Below are 20,390 nucleotides of genomic sequence, written 5' to 3'. Positions count from 1 at the left end.
TCCAGAATAAAAAGGTGCATATTGGGTGTCCCGACACAAACCTACATGCTTGTTTCAGGTCGGTAATTCACCAATATGTCAGCTCTGGAGCAAAATCCTTTAAAAAGATTTAACCTATGGCAGAGGTCCCTTTTTTTCTCCTGACTGGTTCCTTTTAATGGACTGAAAACTGGTTAGTTGTACATCATTCCGTGCAGAGGATAATGATGCACAAGAACAATGACTCACCAGAAATGTATGAAGTAAATTACTGCACCAATAAATTTATTCTCTTATTACATGTCAGAATATATTTCCATCATTACAAACCAAGCAACTACAGCTTTTATTTATTTCTTTTTACATCCAAGTTTGCTAGAAGCTACACACATTTGCATGATGCAGATGAAAACAGATAAAAAAAAATACACAAACTTTATCCTGTGCCCATATTTGTCCTATCAGTGACCACATCAAAGTCCGATGATCAGAAAGACCGAACAGGGGTACAAACCAATACATGTTGGCGACAGTCCTGAACTGTCTTACTCAGAAAGCCCAGTGGCAGTATGAGCAGGACTTCAATGTCTATGAAGTGAACACAAAACAAAAGAATTAACAACAGAAAATTGATTTTTGCTGGGTAATAAAAATTCTTTGGAAAATGTTTTGGAAACTCTGCAAACAATTTAAACCAAACCAAACTCCAATAGTCAGGTCAACAGGAAGTAAAACCGTTATGCGACATCTGACAGTTTCTGCAGGTCTTCTGTTTGCTGAATAGAAGAGATGAGCTACATTATATATTATGCAAGCCTTCCTCTTGTTTGATACTCCAGTCTCCAATACAGCTGACCTTAATGTAAGGCATATACAGACTTATTTAATTAAGCTATGTGCAAAGTAACCAGTGAACCACAACAACCAGAATTCCTCTTTTACTGGCAAACTCCAGTAAACGGACTCCAATTGGTTGCTGGGAGCTATTGCACATCACTGCATTTATTAAATCAGCCTGTTAGTGGCAGTTCCCCTTATATATGGTCTTTTGATGCATGTACCTTTCAAGACGTCCGTTCTATCCTGATAAATGAACTGTTGACTAACTGCTGCAAAAGACACAAGCTTGATATAGACAACATTACAAATACACCAATGTGATGTCTTTTGCATAGACCCGAAAAGTAACATAAGGTTATGTAGCAGATTTTCAGCACAGTAGTAGAGCAGAGTGCTTATTTTACACACTCAATTTCACCATTTCTACATTTTAGAGACCAAGACAGTCACGGGGGCACAACATGAAGGCCTAAAACCTTGCTGGATATCAGTGTTCTGATGTTTCCATAAGAGGTTCAGGAACAGGAAAAGGCAAAATGTATTGTGCCGAGTTTCTAAAGCAGTAAAACGGCTTCTTTGAAATAGACATGTTTCATGGATATAGTCCTGTACAAAAGACAGAAAAGAAAAAACAAAATCCACACAGGCAGCATGAGGCACACAATTCAGGTGTGTTACATCCATCTCATTCACTTTACAACCACCCCATCCAAAGGGAGAAAAAGAATTACAGGTGATAAAGAAACTATAGAAAGTTTGTGATATTTTATCTACAAGCCCTGAGCTTTTTTCCCTATTGACTTGCTGTAGGTGAAAAAAGGCAAAAAACAAGAACAGCTGTATCTTGCTAGGTAAGTGCTTTGTGCAACAATGTCCATATAGGTATTCCATTTCCCAGTCCAAAGTCTTGTCTTTAGAAGAAAGAGCAACAAGAACAAATTGCCCATTCATTTCCAGTAGGTTGTAGAAGCCTTCTCCCAAGATTCCAGTCATGTGTAATGGTTAGATAGCTAATATAGCTTTTATTTTCCACTGTACATATACAAAGCAATCTCACCGCTATGTCCTGAAATGTTTCGGTGAAGTCTCCACCATTGTAGAGGTGTCATCTGGGTGACACTGTTGGGCTGGAAAAGTTGCCCGAGTTCCGTGATGGGTGAAATGGGATTCCGGGGGAGGAGGGAGACAATTTTTTAGGGCTGCATAGGTCACCATTGTGCAACTTCCATAGGAGTTCTTCATTCTCCATCGAGAGACGCTTATTCGCTTTGGACTCTTTCTCTAGAGATCGCTGAAGAACTTCCTGCTCCGTAGACAGCTGCCTATAATGGCAAACATTGTATGTTAATATAGTGGATTAATAAAAAAGGAGAAGATGCAGACTTGATGACAATCTTTTATACTGTCTTTATAGAAACCAGTCAGAAAAGAAATACACACACTGCCACTCTGGAGAGCTATCACTATTTGGCAAAGCCACTGAAGCAGAAGTATGCAGCAAGTGAAGTACAGGGACAAGTAAGATGCACATAATCATCCCAGGTCACTAAGAAACAATTCTAGGGTGAGGAGGACAGCCTAAGGGCTTAGCAAAGACAGCTCCAATATTTCTTTCCCTAGAGATGCCCTTTACGCAATCTGTACAGTCTGCAGCTTCTACCTGTTTGCTAAAGCTTTACATAAAAGGCAATAACTGCATTTACATGCAAAAGTGTATTTCCAAAATGTGCAAAAAAAACTTTAAAAAAAAAGTAACCCTATTTGAAAATATACGCTCTGTGAAAGTCTGCAATAGGTCTCCTCTGCATTTACGTTGTAAGGTAAAAGAAACCAAAAGTTCCCATAGGCACATCATGATAGAAAAAGAAATGGAGATCTCCACAAGCGCCGAAAAAATAAAAAAGGCGATACAATCACCCAATTCTAGGATGAGTTGCAGTGAAGGTCTACATGAAGTTCTCATAACACTGCTTTTCCCAGTTTGCAAGTCCTTGCCAAAAATAATGATAGACTTCTAAGATTTATTACAGACGTCCGTGACCGCAACATACTAAACACACCAAAAGATGTCAAGAAAAGTATAGGTGTGTGTAAACAGCATCCCATCCCCTGTAATCACACTTTACTTAGACTGAAATCTTGTATTTCTCTCTATATATGCCAACAATCCACTGACTACATAATGTAAAATGAACTGGGATCAGTCAGCTATTATGATCTGCAGTACATCTTTTACCTTGACATTGCTATGTGATTCACCATACGAGCTTTGAGATCCTCATTCTCCTGCTGACATTTGTTCAGCCGTTCTACCAGAGTTGTGTTAGTCTCCACCTAAACAAAAAAGAAAAAGCAAAAAACTTAAGTTACTGTAACAATGTGGGACCTGCCAGGTCAACCATGAAGCAGGATCTTGGGTTTAATAAAAGTCATGGGATTGGCACGTGAGAGTCTAATTACATAAAATAAATATTCAGTCACTGTTCCCAGAATGAAGGGTGGATAAACACAAGTGAACAAGGAATACAACAAACAAGTAAATGTCATGGCTAGGCCAAAGAAAGAAATGGAGTGAAATCCTGAAGGCTGACACTCCCTGCTGTATGCTGGAGAAGCGGGGCGTGTGTTTTAGTAGTATTGTGAATTGCAGAAATGCTGTGTTTTGAACAGAATGTGCATATTTACTATAGAAGCACTTTTACAGACAGTCATACAGAGTAGTCAAACCTTTCACTGCACCAGAAGAACTTTAACAAAGATAAAGAAGACTGTGCTGTGTCGGGCAGTCCCATTTACATTTAGCAAGCCATGTGTAAGCCCTCAGGGGCAGGGCCCTCCTTGCCATCTTGTCTTGATTTGTATTGTGATTGTAATGTCTTCCCTATATTGTGAAGCGCTGTGCAAACTGTTGGAGCTATATAAATCCTGTATAATAATAATAAATGTGTAGAATGTACTAGGGCTGGTAATGATTAAAAATTTCCTGTTCGATTAATCAAAATTTTTTAAATCGATTAATCAATTAATTTCGATTAATAACGCACATACAGATCCAACTACATTGGCCTATACACATACAGCACAGCAATGAAGTGATAAAATGAACTAGGATCACACTAATCCAGCACGTTATTAATCTCACGTGCCCCATTCAATATGGCCGCCGCTTGAGTGGGGCAACTCAGAATAATAACGTGCTGGATTATTGTGATCCTAGTTCATTTTATTACTTTATTGCTGTACTGTATGTGTATAGGAATCCCTAATCTGGTGTTTACAAGTGGCAGTTGTCACCTCGATTAATGTGATACACAAATAAGATACAATATTGTTAATAGTACATGGATGTATTTTTAAGATTTGACTCCTGGGTTTAGTGTCACTTTAACTGCAAAAGTGGAAATAAACTTTACGGTCAGGTTAACCATTTGGCATAGGTTGGAGGTCAGGAATGTTTGAAGACATTTTTCACTTGCTTTCTACCACGGATGGATTTGTAGTAAAATGTGAAAAATTAAAAGAAAATCAGCAATATTGACCTACTGGCTATTAAAATGTACACTGGGCCAACTAAGTGATAATAAAAATGTTTTCGTCATACATTCGTTTAGGTTTGTAAAGCCAAAGCTGTCTGGTGCAGAAGAGACAGAACAGCGTTACAGAATGCAGCAGCCGTATCATTAACCTGGAGGATTTCAGCAGTATCAAAGGGCACCACACACCAGAGAGCCCAGCAGCTCACTTTGTTGAAACCATGCCAGTGATAAACTGTCATAGTCTCAGCCTGGCACGTCCACTCTAATTAACAACGGGTGACTCCCTTACACTAGATCTTTCCTGCCGCAAAAACTGCACTGGTCATTACAAAACCTTCAGCTCAAGTTTACAGGCACAAATGGTTAGCATCTGAGATGGCTTTCAGTTGCTTCAAACTGCTTTTGAATTTTTATTTACTTGTATGGAAACAAAAAGCAAATAAATTCCTACGTACACATGGCATCTGAGATACAGTCTGAAGAGACTAACTAAATTCTCCCCCCTAACGAAGGGAAGGGGGAGGAGTCCAGTGACCTCACGGGCATCGACGTCACCGGACTCCTCTCCCTTCATTAGCCGACAGCCACTTGGGGAAGGGGGAGGAGTCCGGTGACGTCGATGTCCGTGACGTCACCGGATCTCCGCTTAATCGAGGGATTAATCGTTAATTTCCGCAGCCCTAGAATGTACATGACATCATCAAATAGGAATACCAACACTATGAGATCACTGATATAAACACCAGCAATGGTATGCGAGACAAGCAGGTGCCACTGATGAACATGCGTCTAATGCTGGCAGGCAGTGAAGGAGAATATTCTTGTTTACTTTCAAAGTTCTTGAAGAATCATGTCCAAAACATTTTATAAATTCTCAGACGGCAGAAAATATTTAGTACTGTACAAAGTATAGGAACACTAAACGCAAAAGAGGCAAACATTTCATTCTGAGATTTCAGAGGAAATGAACTGCAGGAAGGTAATATTCATATCTGAGCTGTCACCCTTTAGGTGCAGGATTGACAGGTCCAGGGAAGGTTTTTAGGGCAGGTAACACATTAGAAGCGACAGCTCCTTTCCCTAGTTGTTCAAGTGGCAAAAGATGGCAGCAGGAGAAATGGTTGGGGGGGGAGGGTGGAATAGTACATTTGGACTAGAGGACTAGAATAGAAGATGATTGCTGTTTATAGAAGCTTGGAATGCAAAGCCTCTGATCTGGTCATATCAAAGCAGACCTTTACCCATATCTTTAAAATAACAAACACACCTTTAGGAGATGACAATCTACAAAACACATACTTCTAGATAATTGCCGGCTTTGTATTCTTTGCATACCTTGTTTCTCTTTTCTTTCACAGTCTTGTGACAATGGCCATGTTAACTAAGGGCAGATTACTAGCTCTCCTATTACTTCGTGGATTTCCGGCTAGGAGATGTGACCATGTACATATCAGAGGAAGGAAAATGCCTTTCCCTGAGATTTCATGAGATTACAGATGAGATTTCCCAGAAATGCTCTGCTGATAACAAGGGAATCCCAGTGTGCATTGCTTTGGCAAACTGAAGTCATGTTGCCCTTTTAAAGCAGGAAGTTATCTGCAAGTGTAAGTATTTCACAATCACTGCATTTTACAACCGACATTTCTGTTATTATTACTCATCATACATAGTGGGATGCATTGGTAGAATTTGCTTTTTGAGTGTAAAGGTCCGCTTCAAGAAAAGATTCCTGTTTAGATTCCAACAACTCTGGGACAAGCATGACAACTACCTTCACCATGCAGTACAAATGCATGATGTATACATATCATTAAAGGAGAACTATGACATGAGTGATTTCCACTCACGTCATAGTTCTAAGCCGACCTGTGACAATGAGACTGTCACAGGTCGGCTCAGTAGATCGGGAGGTGAGGGAAAACATACCGGGTTCCCTCACCTCTCGATCCTGTCACGGCTCTCTGCCGTGACAGGGGGAGGGGCTGGATTCCCCTCTCCCCGCTCCGATCTGCCAGCGCTGACTGGCGGAACGGACGGGGGAGGGGGCGGGTACAGCTGGCTCTGCCTCTAGATAGGCAGAGCCAGCTGTCACTCACGCAGCTGGGCGGATCCCGTCATCTAAGTCGGGATCCGCTCCAGGTGCGGCGTCTCAGTACTGAGCTTAGGGTGACGGGAGGACGCTAGTTTGTGTCCTCCCGTTACCCCAAGGAGAACTATGGGGAAAAACACTGACCCCATAGTTCTCCTTTAATGGGCTTCCTTAATGTGTGGAGCAGCAGTAATGGTGCAGGAATATTTTCCCACTGCATAACAGTGCAGCGCAGTGATCTGAACAGCAAACAGGAACAAAAATGAAAAATTTTCAAAAACAGGTGTCTGTGTTGCCTGCAGTAAAAATGGCACGTTATTCAGCAGAGAAGTGCAGAGATGTAAATGGTCCCTACCCAATAGGAAATTGAGAAAACACTTACCAGTTTCTCAACCTGCATCAGTTTTTTGTCTTGTTGATGCACTTTCTCATTTTTAATTTCTAAAACTGCTTTTAGACTCTCCAACTCCTGCTCCAGATACATCACTTGAGGGTTTTTCTGCAGAGAAGAAAGAAACTGGTTACTCTGGGGAAGTGCGTTACTGCATCTCTCCAGCAGCTTTAGAGAAATGAGAGCCTATGCAGATGCAGCAATGGAATAATTAAACACACTAGGCACCTTCCAGAAATTCATATGCACTGTAGTCTGTATATATTCTATTTCAATCAGTAAGGCAGGAAGTTGACAAAAGCTACATAATGCAAAATACATAAGCTGAAAAATAGTGGTAGAAAATCCATGTCCATTACATTTAAAAAGAAACATTTAAAGAATAAAAATATGTAATGTAATACCATTAAAAAAAACTGGCTACAGAGGGTGGATGGCCAAGCATGCATAGCTCCACCATTGATCTTTCAACAAACATGCAAATTCACTTTGGGCGAGTCTGCATGATGGTACCTATGAAAGGGGAAGTGATGCAGGCAGGTAAACTACGGCTGCAACTAACGATTATTTTCCTAATTGATTAGTTGGCCGATTATTTTTTCGATTAATCTGATAAAAAAAAAAAACATTTTATTTAAAATGAAATACACTAATGGAGTGTTACAAAGTTTACTTCAGAATAAAACGGTATGCCTATTTTTTGCACTCTGACTGCACTGGAATGCATTGCATTACCGCGCTTTCCAGTGCAGGTGATGCCACTGCGGGAGGGGTGTTTGGGATGCCATTGAAATTAATGGCACCACAACGCACATCCCAGAGCAGAATTTTCAGGCCGAAACCAAAAATGACGCTTGCCACTATATATTTATTATAAAAGCCCGGTCATCAGTTTAGAGTTAGCCATGAATATTGGCCCGAGATTCATAGCTTTCGCTCCTGCGTACGCAACGATACCCGACATGTATAGCGCAATCATCGTTTTTCTAGATGGGTGCACCCAACTTGTGTTGCCGTTAGTATGCACGTGTTCGAGGGGTTGGGGGACTTAAATAAAATTAAAAATACCCACAAAAAATGTAAACTATTTTTTTTACCTCATTACCATCACACTGGAGGGCTCAAGCCCCCTAAGTGATAGCACATTGGAGGCGACGGGTTCTCTTTAAGGTGACATTAGGAGTCTTTTAGACACCTAGTGTCACCTTTCCACTTCACTGGGGAATGACAGCTGCGTGCTGAGGCAGGTGAATGTCAACACAGTAGGCAGTGGCTGGGAGCAATAGCCAGCCTGCTATTGGCTATTTTAAAATGCAATAGCCAATAGCAGGCTGGCTATTGCACCCGCCCACTGCCTGCCATCAATCAGCAGAGGAGGGAACTGAAGGAGAAAGTTTTCTTTCAGGTCCTCCTGCTATTGCAGTTTAAAATAGCTAATAGCAGGCTGACTATTGTTTCCAGGTGCTGATGAGACTTGACGCTGGCTTTCTACCGCTGGCAGAAGAGGGGGCACAGGGGAGCAGCAGAGCAATGCAGAGGTACAGCGGTCTCTCCTTCCCGCTGGTGCCAGCTGCAGTGGTCTGTGTCCCCGTTGCCTGTGTCGATACAGGCGGGAAAAGCAGCGGGGATTGAAAAGAACACAGACTACTGCAGCCGTCACCAGCAAGGAGGAGAACGGGGAACAGAGCAGACGCTGCGGATTCAACTAATCAACGCTGCGGATCAAACCAACTAATCGATAATGAGAATTGTGGACAATGATTCTCATTGATTTAATCAATTAGTTGTTGCAGCCCTAAGGTAAACACAAGCAATAAGTCAGCTGATCAACTTATCCCTGAGCAGGCTTGGCCAGGGAATGTCCCACAAGGTCATGGAAGAGCCAACAAACATATACACATTCTCTAATATCTAGTCACCTGATCTTTAGACTAGCAATGGAATAGGACAGAAAATTATTTCTAAAGAGGGTCGTCTAATAAAAACACTAGTTATGGTAAAGAAGGGAAGTCTAACAAACAGTCCCCTCTTCGTTCCTAAAACAGCTTCACTTACCTTATTGCCAGGTTGTACAATAAGATGTAGCCTAGGTTTAAAGATGTAGCTTAAAGATAACAAAGCCAAGATGGAACGCCCCTTCAATGGAGGACAAGTAAATTGTGTATTTTCCAGCTGCACAGTTCAGGTAGTTTATAACAAAATCATATTGGCAGCTCCCAGTACAGCAGCATACCGCAGGTCAACCAAACCATGCAGCAGCATGCTACATTCAAGTCCACCTGTGTTGTTGGTTTGGGGGGTGGGGAAGAAGGGTCATCTTGAATGATAACCATGCAAAGGGAAGGAGGGCATAACCATAGAGATATAAACTGACCTGGGTTGCTTTTTCTTTGGATTGCTTTCTTTGTTCTTCCTCAACTTTTAGTTTCTCCTTCAGAGATTCATTCTCCTGTTTCAGTTCTTCAATTTTTTTCTGGAAAAAGTAGGAAGGGAAATTTAACTATAGATAATACATCAACTTAAAGGGCAAAAAACTAGATCAGAGGTAATCAACTGACCTCTAGTTCAGCCTGTTTTTCTTTAAAGGAGTCTTCTAATGCTTTATTCTCACGCTTTTGGCTGCCTTTAAGTTCTAAAGAAAATGATTAATTACAAAGACAGCAAAATTGAGAACGTCTCAAATGCAAGATTGTAAACAACTATAAACACTAATTCTTTCGAATGAAGAAGAGTTAAGATTCACTGAAGACCTAAGGGCTTATTCACACCAAATGCAGACCAGATCTGCATGAGTTTCTGCACACGCAGTGCAGTGGGTTGTGCCGCGTCTTTCATGCGTTCCGGGCCGTAAAATAGGGCTTGCTGCAGTTTTTTTACATGCTGTGGAACTGAACGCTGCGGTGTGAACTAGAGCCCAAAATACCATTGGACTACATTGGACGCCGTTTTGATCCGATCTGTAACTGCTCTGCTCCTGGAACGCGCTTGGTGTAAACAAGGCCTTAATGTAGTGGGCTGATTCTTAGCTATTACACCATCAATGACATTTGGTGGTTGAAAGTCTATTGCATTTACCAGCTGAATCTATCACTGAGCAAAATAACAATTATGGCATATCACACGCTTAGGTAACAGCAAAATCATGCAAGAGCCCATGGCTTCTGTTCTACCAAGCTTTAAATGTTGACTGAAAAATATATATTAACTGACAAGGTGTGATTTTCCATCAGCATGAGGCAAAATATCGTACCTGTCAAGGATTTCTCATATTCGCTCTTTATGTGTTCTAGATCCTCAGCATGACTGGATTCTGCTGCTAGCCTGTAGGATTCATGAGTGGAATTCAGATCATCAACCTGTAATCAGTAATGCAAAATGATTTAGATGTAGCACATTAGATCCTGTCTTGGAGACAAAACAGGAATATTAGAGGAGATCTTACAAAGGGGAGTGGAATTCACCATTAGAACATTTGTTCCCATTGGGTGATTAACCCTCATTCCTTAATTTGGTGACAACTAAAGTTTGAGGGTTTCCCCTCTCTCTTTAACTTGGTGACAAAGATCATTTCAACAAATGGAAAGTAAAAGTGTATCTTGCCAGCAGGTGACAAAGCAAAAACTATAGTTGATAGCAGGTTCCGTTCCCCACTCTGTTGGGGAACTTAAAAAAAAACAAACAAAAAACCCTCTCTCTTTGCATGCACGTTAAATGGTGTACAGTATAAACATACATGTATTTAGGTTTTACATGTCAAAGACACTGTCATTTTCAGTAACCAACAACCCCTGCCAATCAGCACAATCAGGTCTGCGATCTCCACGACAGGCGCACTACAGCAGGGCCTGGACATAACCCATGTCAGCTAAAAAGAGCAAAAAAGTAGGGCTGCGGAAATTAACGATTAATCCCTCGATTAATTTTTTTGATCGATCAAAATTTTGATCGATCGAAGTTCTTTGGCTCCGTATAGCTAGGTTTGCTATAGGCTATTGCAAAGTGAAATAGCCAATAGCAATCTAGCTATGCATTCATATGCCTCTTTTTTTTTTTTTATTCTGACAACTGCAAAAAAACTGTCTGCAGATAGCAAAGAAGCTATTGCTTCCTGTGCTATCTGCCATCATTTCAGGGGGGTGCTCTCTCCCAGCTCCCCCTAACCCTCCCTCCGCGGATGGGGGTGAGGGCACCTCCCTGAAATGAGAGGGACACCTCCCTGAAATTGCTTATTTCAGGTTGGGATACCGGGGATTGACCTATACACATACAGCACAGCAATGAAGTAATAAAATAAACTAGGATCACACTAATCCAGCACGTTATTATTCTGAGTTGCCCCACTCAAGTGGCGTCCATATTGAGTGGGGCACGTGAGATTAATAACGTGCTGGATTAGTGTGATCCTAGTTAATTTTATTACTTTATTGCTGTGCTGTATGTGTATAGGCCAATGTAGTTGGATGTGTATGTGCGTTATAATTAATCGATTAATCGACATTTTTTTTAATCGATTAATTTCAAACAGGAAATTTTTAATCATTACCAGCCCTACCAAAAAAGCAAAAGCAGCATTCTGAAGAAGTCTCTCCTTCTGCCAGCACAGTATAAATGGCTACTCGTGCATAGAGGATTACAGGGGGCTGATAGCATAACAGTTTAAGTACTATTACTGGTTGCATTTAAAAAAAGACTGTATGGAAAAAAATAATAGTTATATATATATATATATCAATTGCAATTTTTATAGCATCCTGAAGCACAGCTTGTCAGTCACTGCTGACATGTACAACCCCTGACAGAAAGCAAAAAACAAGCTGGCATAGTTATGTAGTAGAAATATGCCATTTTAACTGGTGGAGTGCATCCAGGAGGCAGAAGTACTGATTTCAGGTCAGTGGCTACCTATCTCACTTTCAGACCTTTGTCAGACACCAGTATGACAGGTCCATACACTTGCAGAAAGAACACCAGCTGTCTAATGGAGTACAATGTTTAACATTGAAGAAAAGATATTCCAAAGACAAAACACAATGGTGTCCACTATAACTATACCATTCATAGGAAACAGATATTGTAGGGCAAATTAAAAAGAAAATTTAAAATCATAAATATTTATGCCCACCCTCCCCCCCCAAAAAAAAAATAAGTACGCATATTTTAGAGTAAAGGCACGGTTTACCTTCTCTTGAAGCTCATTCTTGTACTTCTCGGCCTCATCAATGAAGATGGTCTGTAGTTTTTCACACTCTCCTGTGTAGAACTGCTTGAGCTTCTCCTCCAGGTCAGACAGCTCAGAGATGTGCTCATCCTTTACCTTCTGTAGGATGCCTTCATAAGCGATCAGCAGGTCGTTCTTATCCTTCTCTAACTTCTCACAGGTACTGGACGCAGATACTGAACAAGAGAAATGAAGGATTTTAGGACATCTATTTCTAGTAAACCGGTTTAGGTTTTAGTCCATGGCTTATGCCTTGTCAAGATAAAAGTGCCAGAGGCAACAAAAAATCTGGCTAAGATCTGGCTTGGAAGGAGCACTTTAAACATTAAAAACTATACTATCTCTAGATAGGTGTTTAATCCTGTAGTTTTATGGTACTTCAGCATCTTAAATGAAACCCACATAGTAAGAAATGGAGATCATACTCTCATTATGTGTGAAATGCATCAAAAGGAGCCTACATGGGTGTTCCAGTGTCTTGGACTCCAACAATGGATATATTTCAAGATTCTAATTTCCGTGAGGGAACCGGCACCCAATGTTATCTGTACAGTGGATATAAACTTTGAGCAGAGCCATGGGGAACTTTTCTAACATCAGTACCCAAAATATACAGTAGCTGCTGCCATAGATTGCTGCCTTCTGAAAATACCAGACAGTTCTTTTGCTGCCCAATGACTTCAAAGTCATTCAGTAAGCAGATGGGCAAAAGTCCGGTAAAGTCCCAAGTCCTTATCTGCTTAGTTTCTCTGGGGTAAGTGACAGAAGAAAACCAAAATCATCAGAATGGTAGCTGGGCAGCAAGCATTTTCATAAAGTCAGAAAGGCTTTTTTTGACAGGTTTACTTTAATATCTTAGAAGTGGCTAGTCCTCTTTGTATATGGCCAATCTTTTGAGACTCAGCAGGACGTTTTCCAATTTACATGTAAAAAAGAAAGGGCCACTTTACTCTTGATACTCTAATGTGCACTTTTGCCTTAAGCTGGCAATACACATTAGGATTTTTCTCATTCAGACCCACGGGGGAGAGAAAATATATTTTAATTTCCCCATCCACGCTAAACAGCATAGATGTAGGAATCCTCCATCAGCTATTGCAGTCCCACAGTTGGTGCCCGCAGCTTTCTGAATACCCAAACAATGATTGTATCTGACTGGCTGCTGTCAGTGTTTGGCTGACACACTTGACATGGCACCTTCGACAAGTTGATTGAAAAATAGTCCAGGACCACCCACAGATCAAATTGACAGATTCAGCAGGAAACGCCTAAAATGTGATCCATGTCTGGTCAGCTCAAACCCTGGCCTCTCAGGAAGATATTGTTAATGGGTTAAATGATTAACACTTTCTTTGCAACTTTGGGTCCAAATCTCACCACAAGCAGTATCTGCATGACGTTTAGATGTTCTTGTAGTTATTTCACTGTTTTTTTTACAGGAGCTGTCATTTCCATCCACATTCCAAAGATATACTGTAAGAATTACTCGGTAAGTAGGCATGAGGTAGCTCTTTTTTTTTTTTTAGGGAAGAGGGCCCGATATGAATTGGTCTATGTGCTTTGTAAAGTGTCGGACAATATGTTGGTCCTATATATTAGGGCTGCAACAACTAATCGACTATAATCGATTATTGAAAAAGTTGTCAACTTTTTCAATCATCGATTAATCGGCTTCTGATTAGTTGGCCCTGTTCACGGCTCCACACACGCTGCGTGGCACACCTCCTCCCCACCTCATGCTCTCCGCTGCCATACCCGCACCTCCTCCCCGCCTCACGCTCACCGCCCGCATCCACAATTGGCACAGGGACGCGGAGAGAAGGAGGAGCAGGTGCGGGGGGATGACAGCCGCCGACAGACCCGACCCCAGAAGCAAGTTGCTGGAAGACTGCTCAGGTAAGCCTGCACTTTCCCAAACATGGTGCTCTTCGGCCCCTTCTTCGGGACGCAGAAGCGATCTGGCGACAGGTAAGTCGCCAGGATCGCTTCTGTTGTAAAGCCGACAGTCGGCTCTACAAGTTTAAACAGAGTCCCGTCGGCAAAAGTCACCGGGAGTCTGTTTAAACAGCCCCGATGCTGGCGACGTACACTGTACGTCGTCAGTCACGAAGGGGTTAACCGATTTATCGAGCTTAATAATTGGCTAACTAACCGATTTTGAAAATAATCGTTTGCTGCAGCTCTACTATATATACACACACTGGAAACACTGATTGCAATGCTCATGGGACACCCTTTATGATTATTTTATCATCTCATATGATAATACTGCTGCACTGGAATCCTTCATGTCACAGCAATTCGACTGCATGTATGGTATTTGTGTGGCCTCACTTGCAAGTTAATATTGAATATGATCAAACTACCACCTCACTAATAGTCATAATGCAATACACACAAATCAAGGTGTGCGAGTCTGCTGAATCACCTGCCGAAATACAAAGCGGAAAACCTCTTTCTTTCTCGACATAATTGTGGTAGCGAAGTACCGTATGTTCTTAGAACAAGCTATCCAGATCTTCAGTCAGGCAGTTCATTTGTGAGGACTTGTCTATATACAGAAGTCAGAATGAATAGACTGGAATTTACCAGAGTAACTGCCTGCAGCAGTAACAAGTGCACGTGTCAAAAAAAAAGGTGAACTTAAGAAAAATCAATTTGCTAAAACACTAAATCAAAAGCTGCAAGATATATGCACCACTATATGCTAATAACTGTAGCCCCCCTTTCTATTAAATTCCCATCATCCGCTGCACAACAGCTGAAACGTACAATCAAAAAGTAGAAACACCTGCACTGTTTGGCGCAAAAAGGACATTGATATAGCCGATGCCAGAATTTAGTATTCTCCCTGTTGACTTCACTAAGGAATTTGCCTGGCAGAAGTAAATGATGAGCACAGGATAAGATCACCCGAAGGACTTAAACCTGTCACAACCTGGGAAATTGCACCATATGGCATACTGCTTACGGGAGACCTAGGAGTGAAAATTGCAAGCTGAAACAATCAGCAGACCCAGAGATTTGGTCATATGAACTTATATACAGTACAGAGTTCAACCCTCACCACTTTCTGTATGTTCCCACCTGCCTCCTCTTCCCCTAAGTAGTTCTAATGGTTCTTTAATTCATGTGTGTAGCTTCTTTTCTAAGGAGGCACAGCAGATAGGTGAAACTCCGCTTTACAGATATAAAACACAAGATTTCTGGATTTCTTTCCATAAGTTAGTGTTTATTGCAGCTCATGAATTTAATACATTAACATAGAAAGCTGCAAATGTCATTTTCAGTACATATATATAAAAAAGTCTACCGATTGAGTTGCCACAATGTTTGTACTTAAGCAAAGCCCTTCTATGTATTTTTTCATCATATGCTCACTCTCATTGTAGGTGTTCAAGCCTAACTTAGTTGTTCTAGGTACACTATTCTTTCATTACTATGTGAACAGAGTACATTTTGCAAAATTAAAAAAAACACTGCAGTAAAAAAAAACCCAGCCATTAATAAAATATGCTCTTTATGAGACATCACATAATGAGAAATGTAATTGAATTTGCTTCTTCATGTGAAACAATATAAACCTCTCTGTAAAAGAGCCATTTGAGGACCCTAAATATATTTTATTACATGGCCATTACATGGCTTGGTCTGTTTTCTACAGAATTATTCTACATTCTCCTGATCCGCATTCTGTACAACACATGGCTCTACAGGAGACAATTACTTTTACTCAGTAAGGCAATGGCAACATAGGATGAGCATTCGTGAAATACAACCAAGCCAATTTTGTTCTCATCAAACGGCACATCAACATATTTGTTTAGGCCTTCTTACTTTTTAAAATTATGTGTTCACACTGGATAAAACTTATTGTAAAAAAAGATCACCCAATACACTATGAAGACCATTGATTCAAGCAGAAAGAAAAACAAAAAAAATGGGAACCCAAATGGAGAATGGGCCTATAGTGCCCAAACAGGTTCCTGCTCTATTCTCTGGCAAAATGAAATAGGAAAATTGACTGGCCAGTATGCACAGGTTATTTACTCTGGTTCCCATTTTCCTTTTCTCCAGATTTAAAAAAAAAAACAAAAAAAAAAAAAAAAGTGACAAAAAAATCAACAATCATCCCACGTTCAAAGGCTGTTAAATGGCGTTGTTTACCCATATCTTCAGAAAAACAAATCACTTCTACTGTCGTCGTAAACAGCCTGCTTCCCTATTTATAATGGTCTGGTCCTCTAGCAACTTCAGCACAAAATTATAGATAATTAGCCTACAAACGTCAGGTGGTCATAATAATCTGGCCACTCAGTGTATACACATTCACTTGCCCTAAAGGTGGCCATACACTCTACAACCATCGCAAGACTTTAGTCTTGCGATGGTTGTAAAGGGATTAAAAAAACGTACGATCTGCCTATCTTGGACAGGCAGATCGCACTCTCGATCATCGCAAGCCCACCCCCCTGAGGGGCGGGCTTCCGATGACCGCAATGCTGAACGGGCAGTGTGCGCGTGCGCACACCGGCCCGTTCAGCATTTATCTTCCGAGCACCGTTCTAACCAGCCGAGAATCGTACGATTCCCGGCTGGTTTTCAAACATGCTGGTTCGACAGAAGACGTGCGACCGTACAGTAGAAACGGTCGCACGTCTCCGTTCACACTGCTCGATTATCGTACGAAAAACCAATCGCATACGATTATCGTACGATAATCGTGCAGTGTATGGGCACCTTTAGGCTAGATTCACACCAGATGCAGTGCGTTCCGGCCCGATTCTGGCCAGAACACGCTGCATCGCATTGCAGCCGGCTCAATTTTTTGTGGGGCAGGAGGGGGCGTGGCGGGCCATTGAAGTGAATGGTACCGTAGCCACGCCCTCCGGTCGCAATGCGATCAACCAGAATCGGACAGGGTCGCACTGCATCTGGTGTGAACCTAGCCTAAATCTATTAAAAAAAAAAACAGAAGGGGACACTGAATGCTTTAACCACTTGCTGTCCAGAGCATTTTCTAACTATTTGCGCACACATGATAAAATAAAAAATCTTTGGCTAAAAAACAGCTTCAAACCCCAAAACAATGATATATGTTCTGAAAGCAGAGGCCCTGTAGAATTAAAAAAAATGCTAACTGCACGGTACAAACGTCTATACAGCCGCCGGATTGCTTGGCTGTTAAATGACACCAAGAACACGGCTGCTGCAGTAGCTGTGTTCTTGTTTTAACCACTTCTGCAGGCCACCGTCTACAGACTTATTGCGTCCCGGAAGTGGTTAATAACATATCCTCCTGCTGTTGTCTTTATAGGGCCTTTTTTTTACCCTATATTCTTGGTTTAGGCAGCACGCTTATATTTAAAATCTGAAATAAAAATAGAACCAACACTTATGTGAAAATGTCCATCTCCAAGTCTTTCCAGAAATGGATTCCACATCTGTATACTTGGAGATTTACAGGTAACAGTTCCAGTAAACAAAAAGGCAAAGGCATCAACACAGAAGGAAAAAAAACACTTGCCCATCGTGGCAAAGATTGGGATCAAATATGTAATGTGAGAAAGATGAACAGGATGAAAGTAACAATGAAATGGAGCCTTTCAGAAGCTAAATCCCCCTGAGAACATCTAGAATTGTTAATTGTGCCTAAGCAGGACCCTGAAAAGTAGCAGTGGACCTCCTGACACATAACTGTGCTTTGGCACTGCCCAGGCCTACAGTCTCATAGCTATATATTGGCTGGGTGAGATCGATCAAAGGACTGCAGTCCGATAGTCTTCTAGGCTCATGAGACTGCTCATTGTTGTCCTTGTTGGAGAAGAAGCTGTACCGGAGGATCTGCAGTCCAAGGATCTCTCAGCTTCTTCTTAAGGCCCCCGTTCACACGTAGGTGACAGCGTTTACATTTTTTGTTTTTGTGAGCAGATTGTGACATATTGATGTAAATGGGCAAAGGGCGTGTAAATGCGTGCAAAATTATTATGTTGCGTGTTTCCAATCGTTTCCTATTGAGTCTATGGGGACAAACCCTGCTGTAATCTGCTAGAAAGACAAACATGTACTTTTTCCAGCCACAGGGGTTTTTCTATACACAATGCTATGCTCAGATGTTTTAGTGATAAATGGTATTTCTTGTCTTGAGCATTTCAGTGCAGACAAATTTGCGTGACAAAATTCCACTTATTCTGTGGAACTGTGATTGTTGCACCCCTACTGCTGCTTCGTTAATGTTCCCCCACCAGTCATCAGGAGGGCTGCTCTGACAGAAGGATGCAAAGCCTTGCCTCTACAAAAAATGCCACCTCTATACAGAGCCAGAGAGTGTAGAACAAGGCAGGGTATGCCATTAATAGGGAAAGGGTCTGCGGGAGCCAAGAGGCAATATTGGCGATTCATGATTTGACCTCTTGCTTTTTTTGAGAACTGCCAAAAAACAGATCCTTTTTAAAAGGGGCAGTCTACCCAAAAAGTGATTCTATAGAAGTCAGAAATCTCTGACTTCTATTGTCATTCAAATACTAAATTAGATCTGCCTGCAGTGCTTTAGTTCTAAATTGTATCTACCTAGGTGTCCCAGGGCAAAAGAAAAGGAAAGATCAAATAGGAAGAGTGGGGGTTTCTCAAAATGTTCATGGCAGCTATGCAGGAATTCAAGCTCGGCAGTTACAGACAAAACTACTATGGTTCCCCCAAATTCAAAACATTGTTTACAGTGGAATAGGAAGCTCTTACTATACTAACGCAACAGTGCAATCTTCTAGTTGGGCCTCATCTTTAAAAATGCAGATTTTCATAGCAAAACAAAATAAAAAAAAGATGAGTGAATCGCCATCCAAAAGCACTCACATTAAAAACGTCAGCACTTAACAAAACCTTCAGCTCGAATGTAGCAATTAACTTCCTAAAAGCATATCAATTTATATAAGTGGATCAAGGAAAGTGATGTTATTGAACACCAATCAAAATATTGGCAAGCACAAATAATTTTAAATGCCACCTCAAATTTTTCATTTCCTATTAAAAAGAGAAAGGTTTGGAGAGAAACCCCTAAATAAATATTGTTCTTTATTTATTGGTTGAAAGGGAATCTGTCAAAATGAAAACTGCAGAAGTCTGGAAGTTGCTGTTCTGATAATAAATAGATCCTTGCCGGCCGAGAAATTTGCAAATGTGAAGACACAAGTTTAAACCCTTTGAAAAAGCTTTTTTTTGGTTTTGTTATATTATATATACACACACACACACGTTTTTGCATATATCTACTGCTAGCAAGATATATAGATATAGATATATCTATATAGCTTGCTAGCAGTAGAAATATGCAAAAACATGCGAGGGTTTGATAATTTGTATTTTTTTTAAAAGTCATGCTATGCGATTGGCAACATGTAACTAATATAAAATAGGTGTTATCCCTATTTGGCTGCAAAAGTAGAAATACACTTAAACTACTGCTTTTGCTCAGAGAGGACAGTACACATTCCTATAAATGGAAACTCATGAAATATATAAAGGTAAAAAGGCTCATACTGCTGAGGTTTATATTTCAGACAGACAAGAATAAAGCTCCTGTTGAGACCATCTATCAACTCAGACCCACAACATAAAAGGTGGTGAATACATCTGCCTTTGGTATTCTGCTCATATAGAAATAAATCTACAACACTTCACATGTTGGCCATCAGCAGGAGAGGTGTGATAATGGCCAGACATCATCAGTGCTGCTTATATTAAGGGGAGATTTGGTAATGGTTTTATAAGCTGCCTAGCTTGAGCTTCCCAACCAGAGAATGACAATTGACTAGACACTGCTGGTGTCCACAGATTAGACTCACAACTGTATCAGCCTTTAAAATAATTCTGGAAGAGCAGAAGTATTGGACCTGCCATAGACTACTTTATAAAAAGTGCTGACTCAAGGGCTGTTTTGTTGATTCTGCTACACTACCTAATGAGCAACTAAGTTGGGTGTAAAAAAAAAAAAAAAATCACACAACCAATGGAAATATAAAATCCTGTTCTACATGCTTGTTGTCAAGAAGAAAGCAAGAATAAAAAATGACAGGCTCATTACTGGAACATTTAATAAACAGGCAATGGGAAGAATTGAATTTACCATAGGGGGTAACTGGTTGTCCCAGCTCTAGGTTTCAGATTCAAATCCCACTTGGGACACTATCTGTATGATTTAGATGTATTCCAACCGGTCTATGTTGTTCCTGTGCCCAAGTGGGCTTTTACCAGGTGCTCTGGTTTTCTCCCACATCCCAAACACATACTGTTGGGTTAAGCAAATTCCTCTAAAAATGGCTAATTGAATTGTGCCTTAGA

General features: G+C 40.9%; 1 protein-coding gene across 2 annotated transcripts in view; it reads right to left on the bottom strand.

Moving 5' to 3' along the window:
* Nucleotides 1–243: 243 nt before the first annotated feature.
* MTUS1 (microtubule associated tumor suppressor 1) overlaps nt 244–20,390 on the bottom strand; it is an 87,898-nt gene continuing 67,751 nt past the window's right edge. For both annotated transcript variants that reach the window (XM_018554822.1, XM_018554823.1), the window contains 7 exons: nt 12,015–12,229; nt 10,086–10,191; nt 9,394–9,467; nt 9,210–9,308; nt 6,827–6,943; nt 3,056–3,153; nt 244–2,141 (listed from right to left, as the gene is read on the bottom strand). In XM_018554822.1, the coding sequence (XP_018410324.1) occupies nt 1,925–2,141; nt 3,056–3,153; nt 6,827–6,943; nt 9,210–9,308; nt 9,394–9,467; nt 10,086–10,191; nt 12,015–12,229 (926 nt within the window). In that variant the 3' untranslated portion in view covers nt 244–1,924. The remainder of the gene's footprint in view (nt 2,142–3,055; nt 3,154–6,826; nt 6,944–9,209; nt 9,309–9,393; nt 9,468–10,085; nt 10,192–12,014; nt 12,230–20,390) is intronic.

Source organism: Nanorana parkeri, unplaced genomic scaffold (assembly GCF_000935625.1).
Source record: "Nanorana parkeri isolate BGI_ZX_2015 unplaced genomic scaffold, ASM93562v1 scaffold174, whole genome shotgun sequence".
Lineage (NCBI taxonomy): Eukaryota > Metazoa > Chordata > Amphibia > Anura > Dicroglossidae > Nanorana > Nanorana parkeri.
This window is presented reverse-complemented; position numbering and strand designations above follow the sequence as displayed.